The sequence below is a fragment of the Setaria italica genome, chromosome V (assembly GCF_000263155.2).
Source record: "Setaria italica strain Yugu1 chromosome V, Setaria_italica_v2.0, whole genome shotgun sequence".
Taxonomy (NCBI): Eukaryota; Viridiplantae; Streptophyta; class Magnoliopsida; order Poales; family Poaceae; genus Setaria; species Setaria italica.
In genome coordinates this window covers 710,064-729,916 of record NC_028454.1, presented here as the reverse complement: position 1 = coordinate 729,916, position 19,853 = coordinate 710,064, and the positions used below count along the sequence as shown (strand labels likewise).

General features: G+C 49.7%; 5 protein-coding genes across 5 annotated transcripts; 4 read left to right on the top strand and 1 right to left on the bottom strand.

The window, feature by feature from the left end:
• The first annotated feature begins 110 nt into the window (after nt 1–110).
• On the top strand, nt 111–3,293 carry LOC101775688 (ras-related protein Rab7). The gene is made up of 7 exons (XM_004967368.3): nt 111–409; nt 492–518; nt 637–736; nt 2,188–2,334; nt 2,413–2,493; nt 2,579–2,724; nt 2,830–3,293. Exons 1-7 carry the CDS (start codon nt 357–359, stop codon nt 2,897–2,899), a joined length of 624 nt encoding a protein of 207 aa, XP_004967425.1. The 5' UTR covers nt 111–356; the 3' UTR covers nt 2,900–3,293.
• A 1,158-nt stretch (nt 3,294–4,451) lies between these two features.
• Nucleotides 4,452–6,523, top strand: LOC101775282 (cytochrome P450 71A1). Its single transcript, XM_004967367.2, has 2 exons — nt 4,452–5,444; nt 5,574–6,523. Exons 1-2 carry the CDS (start codon nt 4,521–4,523, stop codon nt 6,192–6,194), a joined length of 1,545 nt encoding a protein of 514 aa, XP_004967424.1. The 5' UTR covers nt 4,452–4,520; the 3' UTR covers nt 6,195–6,523.
• A 2,599-nt stretch (nt 6,524–9,122) lies between these two features.
• Nucleotides 9,123–11,019, top strand: LOC101774879 (cytochrome P450 71A1). Its single transcript, XM_004967366.4, has 2 exons — nt 9,123–10,123; nt 10,223–11,019. Exons 1-2 carry the CDS (start codon nt 9,158–9,160, stop codon nt 10,838–10,840), a joined length of 1,584 nt encoding a protein of 527 aa, XP_004967423.1. The 5' UTR covers nt 9,123–9,157; the 3' UTR covers nt 10,841–11,019.
• Nucleotides 10,981–11,607, bottom strand: LOC101754763. Its single transcript, XM_004971420.1, has one exon. It carries the CDS (start codon nt 11,605–11,607, stop codon nt 10,981–10,983), a length of 627 nt encoding a protein of 208 aa, XP_004971477.1.
• Nucleotides 11,608–12,768: 1,161 nt separating this feature from the next.
• On the top strand, nt 12,769–14,716 carry LOC101774480 (cytochrome P450 71A1). The gene is made up of 2 exons (XM_004967365.4): nt 12,769–13,724; nt 13,845–14,716. The coding sequence occupies exons 1-2, from the start codon at nt 12,810–12,812 to the stop codon at nt 14,460–14,462; spliced, it is 1,533 nt and encodes a 510-aa protein (XP_004967422.1). The 5' UTR covers nt 12,769–12,809; the 3' UTR covers nt 14,463–14,716.
• Nucleotides 14,717–19,853: the final 5,137 nt, after the last annotated feature.

Genomic DNA, 19,853 nt, shown 5'->3' with positions numbered 1-19,853 from the left:
GCTGCTGAAAATTGTTTTCTGGGTGCACCTGGAGGTTGCAACTGCAGCGGTTTGCTCCAGCTAAATGCAACTGAAACACACAACAAAATACTCCAGCAGCAAAATTAGCGAGTGTTGTTTGAGCAGAAGAGACCAAACGCGGAACCAACCGGTGACGGAGAAACAAAACTCCTCAGGAGAAAAATCCAACAGGCAACAGCAGCGCAGCGCACCAATCCCGACGCGGATCGCCCAAAACTCCATCCGCCTCGGGTCCCCGGCTCTTCCTCTTCCTCCCCTCGCTGAGACGCTGACCCCTCGTCGCTGTCACCGCGCGGTCCGACCCGTCCCCCGCTCCCCCAGATCCGCCCGCGCCCATGGCGACGCGCAGGCGAATGCTCCTCAAGGTCATCATCCTCGGCGACAGCGGGTGCGCCACTTCTTCTCAATTTCGTTGGCCTTTTTTTTTGCGCCGTTTTCTGATCCCCTCCTGCGCTTGCGCCTCCTGACAGGGTCGGCAAGACCTCGCTGATGAACCAGTAAGTCTACCTCGCCCGATTCGTCCTTTCCCTTTTCCTGTATTGAGGGAAGCGATTTCGAGGTTCTCTCGTGGCGACTGTCGAATTGGGGGTGATTGGTTTCTCTGTGCGCGCGCAGGTACGTCAACAAAAGGTTCAGCAACCAGTACAAGGCCACCATCGGCGCCGATTTCCTCACCAAGGAGGTCCAGATCGACGACCGCCTCTTCACATTGCAGGTCTGCTTGCTTCGTCCCGCGTTTAGCTCTCTCTTCAATCTGTTGGGGCCTTGGAGGTATCTGGGATCCAGGAATCTAGGACTGGAATTGGGCTAGATGCATCTGTCAATGCAGTCATGTGCTCTAGATGAGCATGTTCATGATCCGGGAAAAGTTTGAAACAACTACCAGCTTCGTTTGCTCATAACAGTTTGAGAAGGCTGCTACATGCCTTACAGTAACATTCATTGACTTTTGTTAGCGTCTAGCACTCCTCAACTATTCCGTGGCGTGGCTTATTGGAGACACTGAGTGATTTTAAGTGGTTGGGGAAAAATGTCACAGAAGGGAAAGGTGCTTCTGTCAACATCTAGTTATATCATATAACGATGTTTCTAGAGCAAATCTAAAAGCAGACCGTGTCGTGTTGGTTAAAGTTCACACTTCATGATGTATCTCCTCTTGTGAAACACATCGAGTACTACGGTATCACTGTGTAAGAAGTTACTTCCATGTAACTCCAGATTAGGCTGCTTGCTTGCAAAGACATTGCTTCACTGATGTGAGTTCTCAGTGAAATATGCGATGCCAGCTGAAAACTGAAGTGAAATCAGTGCTGGATCATATATACCTAATGCTTGAGTTACAGCATTGTGTGCATATATATGTTGATTCATTGTGAAGTTTCTGTTTGGGATATCAATCATCACCTAATCAGCTAACCTGGATAACACACAGCTGTGCCTCATAGTTCTCTGTCAAGACTTTTGGGAGATGTAGTTTTACTAATTGCCATATGCCATCTTCTGTTTGTTTTTCACATATTTTTATGTCTGCCTCTTGAATTTGGTTGCTACCTAACAGTGTCCCCACTCCTTAAAAACATGTTCCTTTCATAATTCCTGTATATGTCCCATCATGCAGACTTCATGGATTGTTTACTGACTTTGGCCAAGATAATTTATATTTGTCTGGCCCATAAAGTCATAATGGATGGTGCTGCCTGCTATCTATTTGTCATGTTATTTTGAATTTTGACAAGCATTTGCTATGTCAAACATTTTAGGTCAATATCAATACAATGTGTTCCTTTTCTAAAAAAAATATATCTGAAGTGAGAAATGACTTTTGCTTATTACCTATATCCTTAAGCCAGCAGTTTAGTTTTCAGCGTCATATAGTTTAGTAAACAGAAAGTGTGGTTCAGTTGGGGCTCACGTTTGCCTGATTTTATTCCAGCCGACTTGCTTGATATATTGTTACATCATGAAATGTAAATTTAGTTATGGCAATGTTGGCATATCATGACTGCTTGTAAAACTGATTCTGCATTTTATTTTTCTTTTGAATCGTACCTGTCCCTGTAAATTCCCTTCTCAATGTGATGAAATTAGCAGCTCTCCTATGTATTTTAACATAACAATAGCTCCTTGGCATTTATCTTACCACACATTTGTTTTGCTGAAGCTTAGATATGGGATACGGCAGGACAGGAGCGGTTTCAGAGTCTTGGTGTAGCATTTTATCGGGGAGCTGACTGCTGTGTTCTTGTATATGATGTCAATGTCACCAAATCATTTGAAAAGCTCAACAACTGGCGTGAAGAATTCCTACTTCAAGTAAGTAACCAGCTTATTGGTGACCTAAGTGTATTGCAGTTTGTGTTGTAAAAATTTGACTCATGGTTTGTAATGCAGGCTAGCCCATCTGATCCAGAGAATTTCCCATTTGTTGTACTTGGGAACAAGATTGATGTCGACGGCGGTAATAGCCGCACAGTGAGTATTCTCATCACTAGTTGCTACTCGCTGCTGCTTCCACTGAATTTATTCTGTACTGTCATTAATTTTATTTGATTTTCAGGTTTCCGAGAAAAAGGCTAAAGCATGGTGTGCTTCTAAGGGGAATATCCCCTATTTCGAGACGTCAGCTAAAGAAGGCTTCAATGTGGAAGCTGCTTTTGAGTGTATAGCGAGGAATGCTATCAAGAATGAGCCAGAAGAAGACATGTAAGTGTGAACAGTAATACGGATACAAGCTATGAAGGAAATATTCATACAGGCAGATGCAGCCACTGTAGTGTAACTTGATCGATCTTTTGCTGACTTGTGTAGGTATCTTCCTGATACAATTGACGTTGGGGGTGCTGGAAGGCAACAACGTTCGTCAGGCTGCGAATGCTAGAAGATATGGAAAGCTGATTTCCTCGGTTGATTGGTTTGGTTCTATAGGGTTTGTTGTTGTTGATCGGTTGTGTGCCCCCATATATATACATTTATTAGTTTGCAAGGCTGCTATCTGTTGGATAGTCTACATACGGGTGCTTATTGTTGACTCCCTTATGTGGATGCAGAAAACATTCATCGGTAACCGTAACTGCAGCTGCTTCCTTGTTGTATCGGCGCTAGATGATTGTAGGTTTGGAGTACGTTATTCTAGTGTTGTAATGCTTTTGATTGTTGAGGTGCATGCATGTATGTATCCAATCCAAGGACTGATGCTTTTGCTAGTGTTGTATTGTAAATGAAAAAAGAATCTGATGGTTTCTCTACTGAATATGTGGATGCATGTATGTTTGGGAACACCCTATTAAAGTTTAACACCTATCACATCGGATGTTTGGATGCTAATTAGGAGTACTAAACATAAGTTAATTATAAAACTAATTGCACAGATGGAGTATAATTCGTGAGACGAATCTATTAAGCCTAATTAGTCCATGATTTGATAATGTGGTGCTACAGTAACCATTTGCTAATGATGGATTAATTAGACTTAATAGATTCATCTTGCGAATTAGCACAAGGTTCTGCAATTAGTTTTATAATTAGCTCATGTTTAGTCCTCCTAATCAGCATCCAAATATCCGATATGACAATGTTAAAGTTTAGCACCTCGTATCCAAACAGCCCCTACCATGCCTATTCTGACTGTGGAGCCAAACCTTTGTCTAGATGTGGCTGCTTTCTAGCATGCCTTGCCAATTGCGATGACGTTGTATCATGGAAAACGTGTGCTTCTTATCCGTATACGTGGAGTTTTGTGCGATTATTGTGTATTTGTCAGTTCTCTGGATCGGGATGGGTCACGCTCATGCAACGGTCTTCGTACTCCCTCCGTACCACAAATTGTAAACTGTTTAGCTTTTCTAGAATCATAAATATTATTATGTATCTAGACATACATTATATCTAAGTGCATAGTAAATTTAAAAAATCAAAACGATCTGCAATTTGAAACGCAGGGAGTAGTACACAATTTGTCAGCGTCTCCAGTAAGGAAGTTGAAAAACACTTCGCCGCCGCTAGCACTCCAGCAGGCCCCAGATTACCGGATACTGTCGTCCAAGTTAACTGACCATAACGGTTCCAAATCCAATCCTGCGCACGAGTTTCATCTCGCCAATCTCAACCATGAACCATCCCTATTTTTTCACTCCTTTGATTTTTCACTCTTTCCATGTATAATGTGATTGAAAATGACGGGAACGGGGAAGCAGGTATGCACGGAGTTGGATTTGAAGGTACATACGAAAATTTGTTTTCCCCATCGTTACCATCAAATAAAACGGTGCACTGTTCATGTGCCGAAAATGGCCACAGCCTTACCCAATAATCCGCAACGTGGACCACCTGTCCTCATACTGGTCTTCGACGTTCACGTATCACTCTACCATCTTCACACATAAAGAATCTTATTTTTTTAAATACGCGGGAGAGTTGCGCATCTGGCCTTATTAGTTACCTTGGCTCTCGTTGGACGACGACACGATACCAGAGTTCCAGAGCGCAGGCGCAGTGCAAACATGGACGTCTCACCGTTTGCTGTGGTGTTGCTCGCTGCTCTGCTCTCCCTCCTCTTCTTCGCCACCAGGAACAGGAAGCCTTCCGATGGCTGGTGCCGTCTGCCTCCGTCGCCGCGGGGGCTTCCCCTCCTCGGCCACCTGCCACTCCTCGGTCCCCTGCCCCACCGCAAGCTCCAGACCATGGCGGCCTCCCACGGCCCGGTCATGCTCCTGCGCCTCGGCCGCGTGCCCACCGTCGTGGCCTCCTCGGCGGCCGCGGCGCAGGAGATCATGAAGACCCGCGACCTGGCGTTCGCAAGCCGCCCGAGGGTGCGCATGGCCGAGCGCCTCGTCTACGGCCGCGACATGGCCTTCGTCCCCTACGGCGAGCACTGGCGCCAGGCGCGCCGCGTCTGCGTGCTCCACCTCCTCAGCCACCGCCGCGTCCAGTCCTTCCGCCACGCCAGGGAGCAGGAGGCCGCCGCCATGGTCGACCGCGTCCGCCGCCGCGCCTCGCCGGGCGGTGATGCCGTCAACGTCACCGCGCTCATCATCTCCTACACCAACGGCATCATCTCCCGCGCCGCGTTCGGCGACGAACAGAGCTTCGGGCAGCACGACGGCGGCGAGGAGCTCACCGAGCTGTTCGCCGACTTCGAGGGGCTGCTCGGGACGGTCACCATCGGGGACTTCGTGCCGTGGCTGGCGTGGGTCGACACGCTCATGGGGCTCGACGCCAGGGCGGCGCGTACGTCCGCGCGGATGGACGCCTTGCTCGAGCGAGTCATCGCCGAACACCGCCAGAAGCGCCGTGACGGCCGCTGGGAGGACGACGGCCACCGGGACTTCGTCGACGTGATGCTGGACGTGAACGAGGAGGCAGAGAAGAACGCCGGAGGAGGGGGAGTCATGTTTGACAACGTAGCCATCAAGGCCATTATCCTGGTACGCACACGTTCTCATGAACTGCTAGAGTACTTTAATTATTTGATTGATGAGGATGAACTGCATGTAACATCACGCATGATGCATTGATGCATCGATCTTTTATTTGTTAAACGCATGAATGTCCAGGACATGTTCGCCGCCGCCACGGACACGACCTACACCACGTTGGTCTGGGCCATGGCGGAGCTCATCAACCACCCCCAAGAGATGCGCAAGGTCCAAGACGAGATCCGCGGGGCCGTCGGCGGCGGCGACAGCGTCACGGAGGACCACCTGCCGAAGCTCCGCTACCTCAAGTGCGTGATCAAGGAGACGTTCCGGCTGCGCACGCCGTTGCCGCTCCTCCTGCCCCGGGAGACAATGGAGGACACCGAGCTGCTCGGCTACCACGTTCCAGCGCGCACCCGGGTCATCATCAACGCCTGGGCCATCGCACGGGACCCGGCGGCATGGGAGCTCCCCGAGGAGTTCGTGCCGGAGCGGTTCGCCGGCGACGACCTGACGACGGACTATCTGCTTGGGCAGGACTTCAGGTTCGTGCCGTTTGGCGCCGGGAGGAGAGGGTGTCCTGGGGTCGGGTTCGCCGTGCCAGCCATGGAGCTCGCATTGGCGAGCCTGCTGTACCACTTCGACTGGGAGCTGCCGGCCGGTGGGCCGTCGAAGCTGGAGATGGACGAGCTGAATGGGCTATCGGTGCGGCTTAAGACGACGCTGAATTTGGTTGCTAAGCCACGGTCTCCTCAGTAATATAAAGATCACCATGTATTTGGATTTTCACCTGAGTTACTGCCTCCCAATCGCCTCATCGTCTCGCCCCAATAGCTCTTCGCCTTTGCAGTGATGGAGAAGATCGGTGTAGCTAGCCAAGGATGATACATAACATAGGATGAAGATCAAGGAGAGAAGAGGAAACTTTTAGGTGTTGAATTTTATTTGTCCCTTTTTGAGTAATGTTACAGTTACACCTATAAATATGTTCTAAAATCTCTAGTCACATGTGTGATGTGAACAATATAACAACAGCTATGAATGGTGATTTGAACTTACCAATTGAATAGGTTTGTAGTTATGTGTAACTTGATCGTACTCATCTGCTGTCATGCATTTCATTCCGGCCTTGTTTGTTTGCATGAAAGCGGCGTCATGACACGATATTTTGTTTGAAGTTTGAACGACCGGCAGGAGCTCTGTCCCGCTCCCGCACATATTCTTTTTGGAGTCGTGCAGCATTTTGGCTTTATCAATCCCATTTCGTTTAATTTGCACCACAGAATGGCAGATTCATTTGAGTTGGAGCCTTGGAGGCATGCTTGGTCCTCCATGGCCATTGCATGTACTTGCTGTGGTACTGGTATATCTTTTTTCTCTAAGTGGTCATTTGGATTTATGGAAAGTAAACTTATTTTCTGAAAACGTGTTTTGTGAGTAGTTTTAGGAAAACCAGGCTTAGGTTGCTATTCTGTTCGAGTTAGTTTACTGAATTGGTATTTTGTTTGGGTCATACGGACTAAAAATGAGTTAATTTCGCAAAAAAAGAGAGAGAAGTAGTCAAGAACTCAGGATAGAAGAAAAAACGGGTTAGGCTGCATGTGGATAAATCCACGGACGTCCATGTCGATCTGCTCGAGAGTGGAGAGCGATTGGAACTCGGAAGCTACCACCCGCATGCGAGGCTGCATTTGATTCAAACTTTTTGTTTTCTTGCGTGGAACCAAAGCACGCAAAGTCACTGGCCACTTTCCTGCAAGTGCAGTGCCGTGCCGTGCAACCCCAGTTTTGCAACTCTGATCGATCAGTAGCTCAGGCATGGCCGCCTCACTTGTTGCACTCCTCACCGCGTGGTCGTCCTACCTCTGCTCTCCCTCGTGCTGATCGCCACCAACCTCATCAATCCGGCAATGGCCGGCGCGGCGACGACTGCCACCGTCGCAGGCGGCATGCCGCTTCTCGGTCACCTCCACCTGCCGCAAGCCCGCAACGGGCGCTCGGATCGATGGCCGCGTCGTGCGGTCCGGTCATGCTCCTGCGCCTCGGCCAGGTGCCCACCGTCGTGGCGTCCTCGGCGGCCGCAGCCGAGGAGGCCATGAAGACCCGCGACCTCGTCTTCGCGAGCAGGCCCAGGCTGCTCATGGCCGACCGCCTCTACTACGGCACCTGCGACATGGTCTACGTGCCGTCCGGCGAGCGGTGGCGCCAGCTGCGCCGCGTCTGCGTGTCCCGCCTCCTCAGCCCGCGCCGCATCCTCGCCTTCCGCCGCATCGGTCGGCATCGCTGGCCGCATCACCCACCAAGGACGACCCGCACCGCAAGCTACCATACACCTCAAGGCCTGATCAAGGAGGAGACAGACGCACTCCGGCTACACCACCCGCCTGGGCCGCTTCTCGTGTCGTTTCTCTCGGCCCGACTTATCTGGGCTGCTTCTTGGGCCTTCAAGCCCACACGACAAACCACCAGCTTGCCGTCCCCAGCTCGGATCCCGCCGGACGTTGCCCATCCGTGATCCCAGGGTATACCGTCCACCCCCTGGCCGGGAAGCGGAACACAGACCACCTCCTCGCCGCCGTCCGCCGGACGTTGGAGCTCGCCGCGCGGAAGGCTCATGCAGAAGACGCCCGCCCCTGGAACGTACGGCTGCCTGCCGGGCGCCCTCCCGCCCTCGCACGGACACGGCGGCTCGCGGATCAACGCCCTGCGCCACGGCGGCGGAGCGCTGTGGCCACGCGCTCCGGGCTCCGTCGTAGAAGCCCCGCTCTCCCTCCCTCTCCCCCACGGTCACGCCACTATCAGGAAATGATTAAATTGGACTAGAAAAGCCCCGGCCACTTGATAAAATACTGTGAAGAAGGATAATAGCTCTTGACTATTTCAAAATACTCCCTCCATTCTAAATGATAGGTCATTTCAAGTTTCTTGAAGAATCAAATCATCAAAATTATAGAGAGGATTACAAAGGTTAATATACTATGAAAATATATTTAATGAAGAATGTAATAGTACTTATTTGATGTAATAAATGTTAGTACTTTATTGTATAAATTTGGTCAAACTTGAGATGCTTTGTTTTAAAAAAAAGTTAGAATAACTTACAATTTGGAACGGGAAGAGTATAACACTAAAATTGTTGGGATCCATTCTTATCCAATAATAATTAATTGTTGAGTCTCTGATGCCGATAAGCTTTATCCTCCTCTACATCTCCCATGCCCATCAACTTGTCACCTCGGTTGGCACCACCTGTCGCCTCATCATCCCATCCAATAGCTCTTTCCCTCAGCAATGATGGAGAAGATAGGCCATCATTTTGGTCCCATCCAATAGCTCTCTCCCTCAGTAGTGATAGAGAAGATAGGCCATCATTTTAGTATTTTTAGGTAGATATAAACTGTATCTAAATGCATAATAATATCTATAAATCTAGAAAAGTCAAAACGACTTACAATTTGGAACGGCAAGGAGAGAAGATAAATTTTTCTTGGTGTTCAAGTGTAGAGAAATATCCATGTACATTTTAGTTTGTTATTTATCGACTCCTCCTGAGTAATGTTACACCTACAAATAGGTTCTAAAACGAAATTTACTTACACGTGGACAACAACAATCAGTACACGTACACATGAAAGCGGCGTCATTTTTCTCTTGGATTGTACACCGCAGGATGGCACTTCCATTGGCCTACATATCACGATTCCCTGATCGACAGCGCAGGCATGGCCGCCGCTTCACTCGTTGCGCTGCTGCTCACCGTGCTCATCATACCTCTGCTCTCCTTCCTTCTGATCGCCGCCAAGAGGTCTTCTTCTCGCCTGCAACGCGGCGATGGACGGAGGCTGCCTCCGTCCCCGCCCGGCGGCCTGCCGCTCCTCGGCCACCTCCACCTACTGGGCCGCCTGCCGCACCGGGCGCTCGGATCGATGGCGGCGTCGTGCGGCCCGGTGATGCTCCTGCGCCTCGGGCAGGTGCCCACCGTGGTGGCGTCCTCGGCGGCCGCCGCGGAGGAGGCCATGAAGACCCGCGACCTCGCCTTCGCCAGCCGCCCCAGGCTTCTCATGGCCGACCGCCTCTACTACGGCACCCGCGACATGGTCTTCGCGCCGTCCGGCGAGCGGTGGCGCCAGCTGCGCCGCGTCTGCGTGTCCCGCCTCCTCAGCCCGGGCCGCGTCCTCTGCTTCCGTGCCGCCCGCGAGCAGGAGGTCGCTGCGCTGCTCGGCCGCGTCCGTGCCGCCGCCGCGGCCGACGGTGCCGCCGTGGTGAACCTGAGCGAACTCCTCATCACCTACTCCAACGCCGTCATCTCGCGCGCCACGTTCGGCGACGGAAGCTACGGGCTCGACGGCGACGACGGCGGAGGAGGAACGAAGCTGAGGAAGGTGTTCGGCGAGTTCGAGGAGCTGCTCGGGACGGTACCGATGGCGGAGGTGGTGCCGTGGCTGTGGCCCGTGGACGTGGCGACGGGGCTGGAGCGGAAGGCGAGGCGCACCTCTGAGGAGATAGATCGGCTTCTCGAGAGGGTCATCGCCGATCATCGCCGCCGGCGTCGTGGTGCGCGGCGGGTGGTCGGAGACGGAGAGGACGATCGCAGGGACTTCGTGGACGTGCTGTTGGACTTGAGCGAGACAGAGGAAGAGGTCGGGGGAGTCCAGCTCGACACGGTCACCATTAAAGCCACCGTCGTGGTATGCCTATTACTGTGCGCAAGCGCAACACACACATTTTTTTGACGACGAGATGCAATTTGACGGGAAAATGAGGCATGGTTAATTGGTTATACATAGGACATGCTCGTTGCTGGCACTGACACTTCGTACTCGCTGCTGGAATGGGCCATGGCGGAGCTCATCAACCACCCGACCCAGATGCGCAAGCTCCAGGACGAGATCCGCGCCGCCGTCGCCGGCGGCGTCACCGAGGACGACCTACCTAGGCTACCATACCTCAAGGCCGTGATCAAGGAGACGCTCCGGCTGCACCCGCCGGGACCTCTCCTCCTGCCCCGGGAGACCCTCGAGGACACCGAGCTGCAAAGCTACCACGTCCCGGCTCGGACGCGGGTCGTGATCAACGCGTGGGCGATCGGCCGGGACCCGGACACCTGGGGGGAGAACGCCGAGGACTTCATGCCGGAGAGGTTCGCGGCGGACGGCGAGGCGGAGTACCAGAAGATGGGGCTGGACTTCAGGTTCTTGCCGTTCGGCGCCGGGAGGAGGGGGTGCCCGGGCGTCGGGTTCGCCGTGCCGGCCAACGAGCTGGCGCTCGCGAGCTTGCTGTACCATTTCGACTGGGAGGTTCCAGGTGGAGGGAGGCCGGCGGTGGTGGACATGACCGAGGTGAACGGCCTCGCCGTACGTCTCAAGAAAGCTCTGCTTCTGGTTGCTAAGCCGTGGCCTCGCTGACAAACTGATCGTGTGTTTGGCTTAGCATACCAACACTAGTGGATCACAATAAGTCACGAGATAATTCCCTATTTGACACGAAAATGACCCGTTTCTTTCTTAGTCCTCAGAAAATTTTCGTTCCCTATTTAACATTGAGTTCAACTTTCATTGCTTATATAACACTCTGTTGGATTTTCCATCCGTGAACCGTTAAGTGCCATGTGAAAAGACGATTTTGCTCCCGTGGGTCCCACCACCCTTCTCCCTCTGCTCCACACCGGCCCGCCGGCTGCTGTGCCCCCGCAGGAGGCCGAACCCCGTCGGCCGCCGGGCCCCTTGGGAGGCCATGTGGTCACGGGAGGCCGAGCGCCGCCGGCCACTGTGCTCCTCTTCACGCTGCTCCAGCTGCCGTTCCTGCCCTCCGCGGCGGCGGCGACGGGGACGACAATGCAGGCGCTGGCGAGGCCAAGGTCTGGGTCCTCATGCTCCTCTTCGCCCAGCTCCTGCTGACGTTCCTGCCCTCCGCGGTGCGGCGCGGCGGCCCGACGCCCTGGGCTAGAGGTGGCGGCAGAGGAGGAGGAGGAGGAGGAGGCGGGGGCCAAGGGTATCGCCGCGGTGGGATCAGCTTCAAGAGCTGATGTGACATCATCAACCTCAGCCTCGTGCTCTTCGCCATCCTTTGCGGCCTCCTCGGCCGTTGCAGCGGCGACGGCGACGGGGAGTCCTCCTCCGACGTGGCTTCGTCGTCGAGTGCGGCCGGAGGTCGCTGCCGCCTCGAGAGCCATGGAGTCGGAGGAAGAGTGTCGAGAGGCTCCCTAAGATGCCGGAGGTGGTGGAGGAGAAGCTGCAGCCCAGGGACGTGGTGGTCACGCCGGCGAGGAGCATGTGGTGGAGCGTGGAGGCGGAGGACGCATTAGCGGAGACTCGGAGTCGTTGGATTTGTTTCTAGAACAGGAGGCGGTGGCGGTGGCCTCGGCGAGGGCATCAGGTGGAGCATGGAGCCGGTGGACGTGATACAAGAGCAGGAGGAGCGGGTAGCGCCGGCAAGTATCAGAAGGTGGACCGGTAGGATGTGTCTCTCACACTGCCTGAGGGGGACGTCACGGTGGCGAGGACGGACTCAGGGAACTGGGGGGAGGGCTACGACTCGTTCTCCAGCGTCTATGCCAACCTACCTGCACCAACAACCATGCACACACGGTGGGGATTCGACGGATGAAGAGCAGCCCGCGGCCGCGTGGCCTCCCGCTGGGGCACGGTGGCAGGTGGCGCGCGGCCTCCCAAGGGGCCCGGCGGCCGACGGGGCTCGACCTCCCATGGGGGCACGGCAGCAGGCAGGCCGGTGTGGAGGGGAGGGAGGAGAGAAGAGGTGGGAGAAAGGTGGTGGGGTCCACAAAGGCAAAATCGTCTTTTCACATGGTACTTAACGGTTCACGGATGGAAAATCCAATAGAGTGTCATGTAAGAAATGAAAGTTGAATTTGGTGTTAAATAGGAACAAAAATTTTCCGTGGATGAAGAAAAGAATGGCTACTGTCAAATAGGAAGTCACGGGCCACATTGGCTGTCGTGATTGGGAGCCATCAGCCATGGAAGATCAGGTTGATATCGACAGACCAATAGGCCATGCATGGTGGGCACGGAAGACACAGGAATCCGCGACGTGCAGTGCTTTGGCTCCAGCAGCCGTGGCGTGCTCCATTTGTTAGCATCTCGCCATCGAACTAATTTGTGAGGCCATGAAAGATCCAGAACCTCTTAAAACTTAGCTATCTGCGGTCGCAAAGATCGGAACGAACGTTTTCCATTTTCTAAAAAAATTCTCAAATTTGTGCTGCGACCACACAACACAACGTGGCTCCGATCGTGCGGTGTGATTCACACCGGCCATGGACATGCGTGTCAGGCTCAACTTGTCTCGCTCTCGATCATTGCATTTTGGACGATACCAGCAGCAGCAGCGAAGCTGCCAAGCCCCTGTGCAATCATGGACGTCTCACCGTTTGTTGCACTCCTGTTCGTTGCTCTCCTCTCCCTACTCTTCACCACTAGGAAGAGGGGTTGTCCGTCGAGAGGGAATGGCCGGCGATTGCCTCCGTCGCCGCTGGGGCTTCCTCTTCTCGGCCACCTGCCCCTTCTTGGCTCCCTACCGCACCGTAATCTCCAAGCGATGGCCGCCAAGCACGGCCCGGTCATGCTCCTGCACCTCGGCCGCGTGCCCACCGTGGTGGCCTCGTCGGCGGCGGCGGCGCAGGAGGTCATGAAGACCCGCGACCTGGCGTTCGCGAGCCGCCCGAGGGTGCGCATGGCCGAGCGCCTCTTGTACGGCCGCGACATGGCCTTCGCCCCCTACGGCGAGCGCTGGCGCCAGTCGCGCCGCGTCGGCGTGCTCCACCTCCTCAGCCACCGCAGCGTCCAGTCCTTCCGCCACGCCCGGGAGCAGGAGGCCGCCGCCATGGTCGACCGCGTCCGCCGCGGCGCCGACGACGTCGTCAACCTCAACGCCGTCCTCATCTCGTACACCAACGGCGTCATCTCCCGCGCCACGTTCGGCAACGGTGGGAGCTACGGGCTCGACGGTGGCGAGAAGCTCGCGAAGGTGTTCGCCGAGTTCGAGGAGCTGCTTGGGACGGTCACCATGGGGGAGTTCGTGCCGTGGTTGGCGTGGGTGGACACGCTGATGGGGCTGGACGCCAGGACAGCGCGCATGTCCGACGAGATGGACGCCTTGGTCGAGCGGGTCATCGCCGACCATCGGCGGAGGCGCCGTGGCGGCCGGCGGGAGGGGGAGGGAGACGATCGCCGGGATTTCGTGGACGTGCTGTTGGACGTCAACGAGGCCGAGGAGCACACCGGCGGTGGAGTCCTGTTTGACGACGTAGCCATCAAGGCCATGGTCCTGGTACGTGAGTGATTAACCATGCATTCTCTTCCAGAAATTAACATATTTGTATGATGCTCGTAATTTCGAGATTTAGAATCCGGCTCGATCGATTTTAATTTGTTTGTTACGCATGTCCAGGTCATGTTCGCCGCCGCCACCGACACGACCTACACCTCGTTGGTATGGGCCATGGCGGAGCTCATCAACCACCCGCACGAGATGCGCCGTGTCCAAGACGAGGTCCGCGCGGCCGTCGGCGGTGGCGACCACGTCGCCGAAGATCACCTGGAGAACCTGAGCTACCTGAAGCGCGTGATCAAGGAGACGCTCCGGCTGCATGCGCCGTTGCCACTCCTCCTGCCCCATGAGACGACGGAGGACACCGAGCTGCTCGGCTACCACGTTCCAGCTCGCACCCGTGTCATCGTGAACGCCTGGGCCATCGGCCGGGACCCGGCGGCGTGGGAGCGCCCGGAGGAGTTCATGCCGGAGCGGTTCGCCGCCGACGACATGAAGGCGGACTACGTGCTTGGGCAGGACTTCAGGTTCGTGCCGTTCGGCGCCGGGAGGAGGGGGTGTCCTGGGGTCGGGTTCGCCGTGCCATCCATGGAGCTCGCATTGGCAAGCCTGCTGTACCACTTCGACTGGGAGCTGCCGGCCGGCGGGCCGTCGAAGCTGGAGATGGACGAGCTGAATGGGCTATCGGTGCGGCTCAAGGCGACGCTGAATTTGGTTGCCAAGCCATGGTCTCCCTAAGTGCATCGCATCGGCTTACGTTCGGACGATGCACAATAATGTGGTGATTGATCGGCATATATGCCCATTTCGACGGCAGATGATTGCTTTCTAGCATGTAGCTTGCCACTTGCGAAGAGGCCTTGTGCAGATCAAAATGCTACAGTACAGATCTCTTGCTGACTTTTTGTCGGCATTCCCCCCTGAAGAAGCTGTTCAATGCTTGCTGTCTATTGTTCACAGGCCAAAATGACAACAACATGATTACAAGCAGAGACCTTTCATCCCATCAAACAAGATTACGAGCAGAACCTGATTAGCATAGAGCATAAGCTACAGAGTGCATCACAGTACAATAAAATAACACAAGTCTTAGAAAGTACCACAAACAACCCAAGTCAGATCCTAAGAAATGCTGATACCACAGTACAATAACACAAGTCTTACACAGTACCACACACAACCCAGGTCAGATCCTAAGAAGTGCTTATACACAGAGCAAACTAGGTCCTACAAAGTGCTGCCAGCTGCAGTAACTAACTTTACAAGAACGTGGTCGATGAGACATAAGGAACTAGGTACTTTGATCCAATTCAATATCAGGAGATTCCATTTCCTTGAGGATAATTATTTTCTCAACCCTTTTGTTCTGAAAATACATGTATACAAAGAGTAAAGATATGCATGAAAATTTGTTAAAAAAAAGAACTGAACCAATCTGTATCATTATACATTGTTGGTTTCCTCATTGGCGGGAAGGAAACATTAGTCTGAAGGTTTTGGTAATAGGACAAACATTATAAGCAGGAACTTCCCACTATTTATTTGCTAGATTACTTTGGAATGGTAGTCTATGAGGGGAGGAAAATAGCATCTTCTCAGCAATACAATTTTAACATCTTGGCTATATATCAATAAACATGGACTATCCGTGTACATACAAGTATGAGAACCTATATTATTGCTTGTCCGTTCATTCTTGGTGATAATGCCGCGACGACCTTCAAAGCCTTTGCATGCCAACAATGTAGAAAATTAACATTACAAATTCTTAGTATCTGATAGCCTAATGACATGAACACCTAAGAACTCAATTAATTAAGGACTTAATAGCACTGACTTGTAGATCAGAAGATGCCCTTAGGGGCGCTGACGACCCTGTGCCTGCTTGAGGAAGCAGGTGTGGCGAGGGTAAACTCTAGGGGAACGGACACCATCACAAGTGGATGGTGGTCGGCGTAGGTCATCTAGTCTGTACCCATACCGAGATGATTAGCCTAATCTCGTTGGGACCAAGGGTTCCCTTCTTATAGTATGGGCCGTCCTAGGGACCAGGCCATTAGTTGGGTTTGTTGCCCCTTGACCAGGGCAACGTGGGTATCTGTTAACCCCTTAGGACTCGGTCCTCTTTGACTAAGCTAAGATCAATTCCAACATTCTCCCCTTGATCATAAGGCTTATCTTCATCATTTCCACTTATAGTAGAAAAACATATGAGGTAATGCGTCACAACAGTTAATAAAGCACCACTGCAACTTCACTGCCTACAATGTGTCAATCTACCTCTATTGGATAGTTACTTATTCATAATGGGAAATGATCTTCTTACTTATGGTCCTTATGTGCATATTGTTTTCAATTTCATTATGTGCACTTAATAATAAGAAAACAAACATGTGTCCAAAATCAAGGATTTGAGATCTCAATTATCCTAAAATTACAGGTTGTCGCAATCCATAAAGCCGGCATAAATTGAGACAAGCCTTTAATTAGGAAAACATAGCCTGAGTGATGTTCAACCCTTAACACTTATATGTTGAGCATTGACTTATCATTAGAGCATGAGCTTAATCATTATACTAAGTTTAATATATAATTCTGGATCTTTCTTTCACAATGTCATGCGTTTGGCAATACGACCAAACATGTTACTCAAAACTAAATTGCACTTCTTATGGCAAAGTTAAATTGCACTTCTTATGGTAATTTCGGGATCAATTTCTTAAGCTAAAAGAAATTGTCTAGTAACTCAAACTGGTCTCATGCTAAAAACTTAATTTCTGATTTGGATTGAAATATGCCACGACTGAGAATGGAAATGTCAAATATTTCTTAGTGAGCTTGGTTGGAGCCTTCCACAATATAGCTCCCCCAGACTCGAGCAAGAGTGAAGACTCATGTGGAATTTCTAATATCAACATTCCTTGCAAAATTAGCACCTGAATAACCAACAAACTTATGGCTATCAAATTCTTAATTCATGAGCATATAATCTCTTAGTGCTATGCCCATAATGCAAAGCTTTCTTAGAAATTTTCTAGGGGTCCAGTCCTAGATTAATTTCTGCCAAAATCCCGGTTATCAAGGGCGTTCAATAAATTTAGGTGAACTTATCGTCCTTGACCCAAAATGAGCATGACAGAGTAATCATATTTATTAAGCCTCTGTCAGCGCATGTCTTTTGAGTCAGACTTAATACTTCTTCGGACCTATCTCGAGGAAACTTATTATTCAAAGACATAACAAATATTATCAAGATAAATTTGAACACCCGAAGGAAACTTAAGCTTTAAGTTCTATACAATATCCCTCTTAAACTTTACACACCATAATATAAATACTTATGGCTCTCTAAAATAATGAGCAACAATAGTTAAGCTTTAGTCAAAGATATTGTTTTACTTCAGTCATCACTATCAATTCCTTGATTTATGAGAGTCAATTGCCATAAGTAGCGATACTTACTTCCTTTCTTAGAATCACATGAGTAGCAATACTTACTTCCTTTCTTAGAATCACTATTAATTATGTGAATCCTTATGGTCCACTGTTTTGACTCCGTTAGGAAATCCTGCTTAATAAAAGGTATATAGACTAACATAAGTAATTGAAGATGAGACCTTTCTTATTTAGACAATTATATCATGCGGGGTTCATTAGAGACCCTTTTAATCATGTGCCTTATAATCCCACTAATCTTTTTCGACTTTCTTAGTAATGCTTATCTGGTATGTACATAATAAATTGAAATAGTACCCTCTCAAGTTGGAAGCTAAGTTCAATGAAACATATGCACAAGTATTCATGTATTCATGATTTGGTATCTTTACAGAATACACTTATTTTCTGTGGTACCAACTAAAAACACATGTGGTTATGCTTGATAATTGTCAACCATAATTCTTATCTTTAGAAGTGATTATTGTAATATTTTCACTTAATGGGGAAGATATCTATATCTTAATGAGATGTTCCAATCTCCCCCTCAAAATGCGGATTTATTAATAAAGTAATCCACATTTTGATGAATTCTCATTAATCCACTTCTAAAGGGAAGTCTAAGAGTTAACATGCTCAGTGTTCCCAATAATGCAATATAGAAAGACGAGGAGTGATGTTTCTCTATATATAACAAGATCAAATTTTATTGAGGATGAAGGTATAACTTAATGCTGATAAAAGTCTTATAACAGCTTCAATATCAACCTCTTCTCTGTATGTAACTCCAAGACTTAGACTGTTTTCATTATTCCCAAGGAAATATTGACAACATGTTCATAAGGTTGCCAACTTTACTCAAAACACACATTCAATATAATCAGCTTGGGTTCACTTTCTCAATCTATGCTTTATGGTTGAAATGAACTCAAAGCTTTTATAGACTTCATATGTCCCAACTAATTATTATCAGAGAACTTTATCCAACACGGGAATCGCTCCCTAAATCCTAACATACTCTTGAGAGACATACATTTAGGATACTCTTCCTAAGCATATGGTAAACAATTCATTGGATTCTCGTCAATGTGCTATTTACCAAAACTTTTCTAATAAGAGCTTATACTCATGTGCATAATTAATTATATCCTTAATAAATAATGTACTAAGGTACTATTACTCAATATTTTCTCATAATGCTTATGTACCACTCTCTTAGTGTCATCAACTTTTCCCTTATTCAATCCCTTATCCTTATGAATATTCTTATGCCTCATTTTGCCATGAGCATAGGCTCAGGCCCCTTTGCTAATTTTCTTTTAGAGCCACGTTTTATATATGAACCCATGGTAGTTCACTTTTTTGACTCTATCAAAAATGGCTAATAGGTGAGGAGGCAACAACATTAGAACTAATAATCTCAATCTTATGAAATTATGCGGGATGAATATTAAAGTTTCTACTTTCTTCAGCGGTACTCCTTAACCAATACCCTTTAGATAAAGTGGAATAAAAAACTTATCAATTAGTGGAAAGAGACTTTCCACTTTCCCTTTCGAAATGTGGTATGCCACAATTCGACGATCTCTCGTGATGCTTATATTCCACTTTATCTTATAATGTCGGCAACACCCATTTATGTTAGACTTAGCCAACTCTTTTTGAACACACATTTCTTTACTTTGCACTTGATCATTGTTCACCTTTGCACTTAGTAGAGTGAACTCAAAAGTCCTAATCAATGCTAGATGTGCTTAAACAATTTGTCTTAGGAATTGCTTCCCCACATCTTTACTAGCATGATCACAGAAGATAAACTTCTTTGATCAGATTTCTCCCATTAGTCATTCAACTGATGAGAAAATCGTTAGATTCTTGTCATCGTTCTAAATTTGTGAAGACTTTTCTAATGAGAGTCAAATTTGTGTGTATGGATAATTATCTTATTCATATTGCTTATAGGGTACTGAAATTAGTCGAAAACTTATAGCTGAATAGGGATATTACATAAACAACATTGATATTCACAATAAATGCGACAATAATGTACTAGTCGACAAGGCTAATTGCATCTTAAAATTGATCTTAGGGTTCATGATTAGGCTAACCTGGCTCTTTGATGCCAAATGTAGAAAATTAACATTACTGATTCTTAGGATCTGATAGTCTAATGACATGAACACCTAAGAACTTAATTAATTAAGGACGTAATAGCACTTGCTTGTTTGCTTGTAGATCAGAAGATGCCCTTAGGGGTGCTGATGACCCGTGCCTGCTTGAGGAAGCAGGCGTGGCGAGGGTGAACTCCAGGGGAACGGACACCATCACAGGTGGACGGTGGTCGGCGTAGGTCATCTAGTCTGTACCTATACCGAGATGATTAGCCTAATCTTGTTGGGACCAAGGGTTCCCTTCTTATAGTATGGACCGTCCTATGGACCAGGCCATTAGTTAGGTTTGTTGCCCCTTGACTAGGGCAGCATGAGTGGCTGTTAACCCCTTAGGACTCTCCTCTTTTAACTTAAGCCAAGATCAATTCCAACAAACAATACTCATTCTTGGTTGCAAGATCTCAGTATCTGGTGATTGACGGCGCGTGGACAGGGTTGCAAGATGCGTCACTCAAGCGGCAACGCTAAAGTTGCTGTCTATTAGTAGGAGTTGGCCACAACAACTGGCACTGCTCCTAGTCTG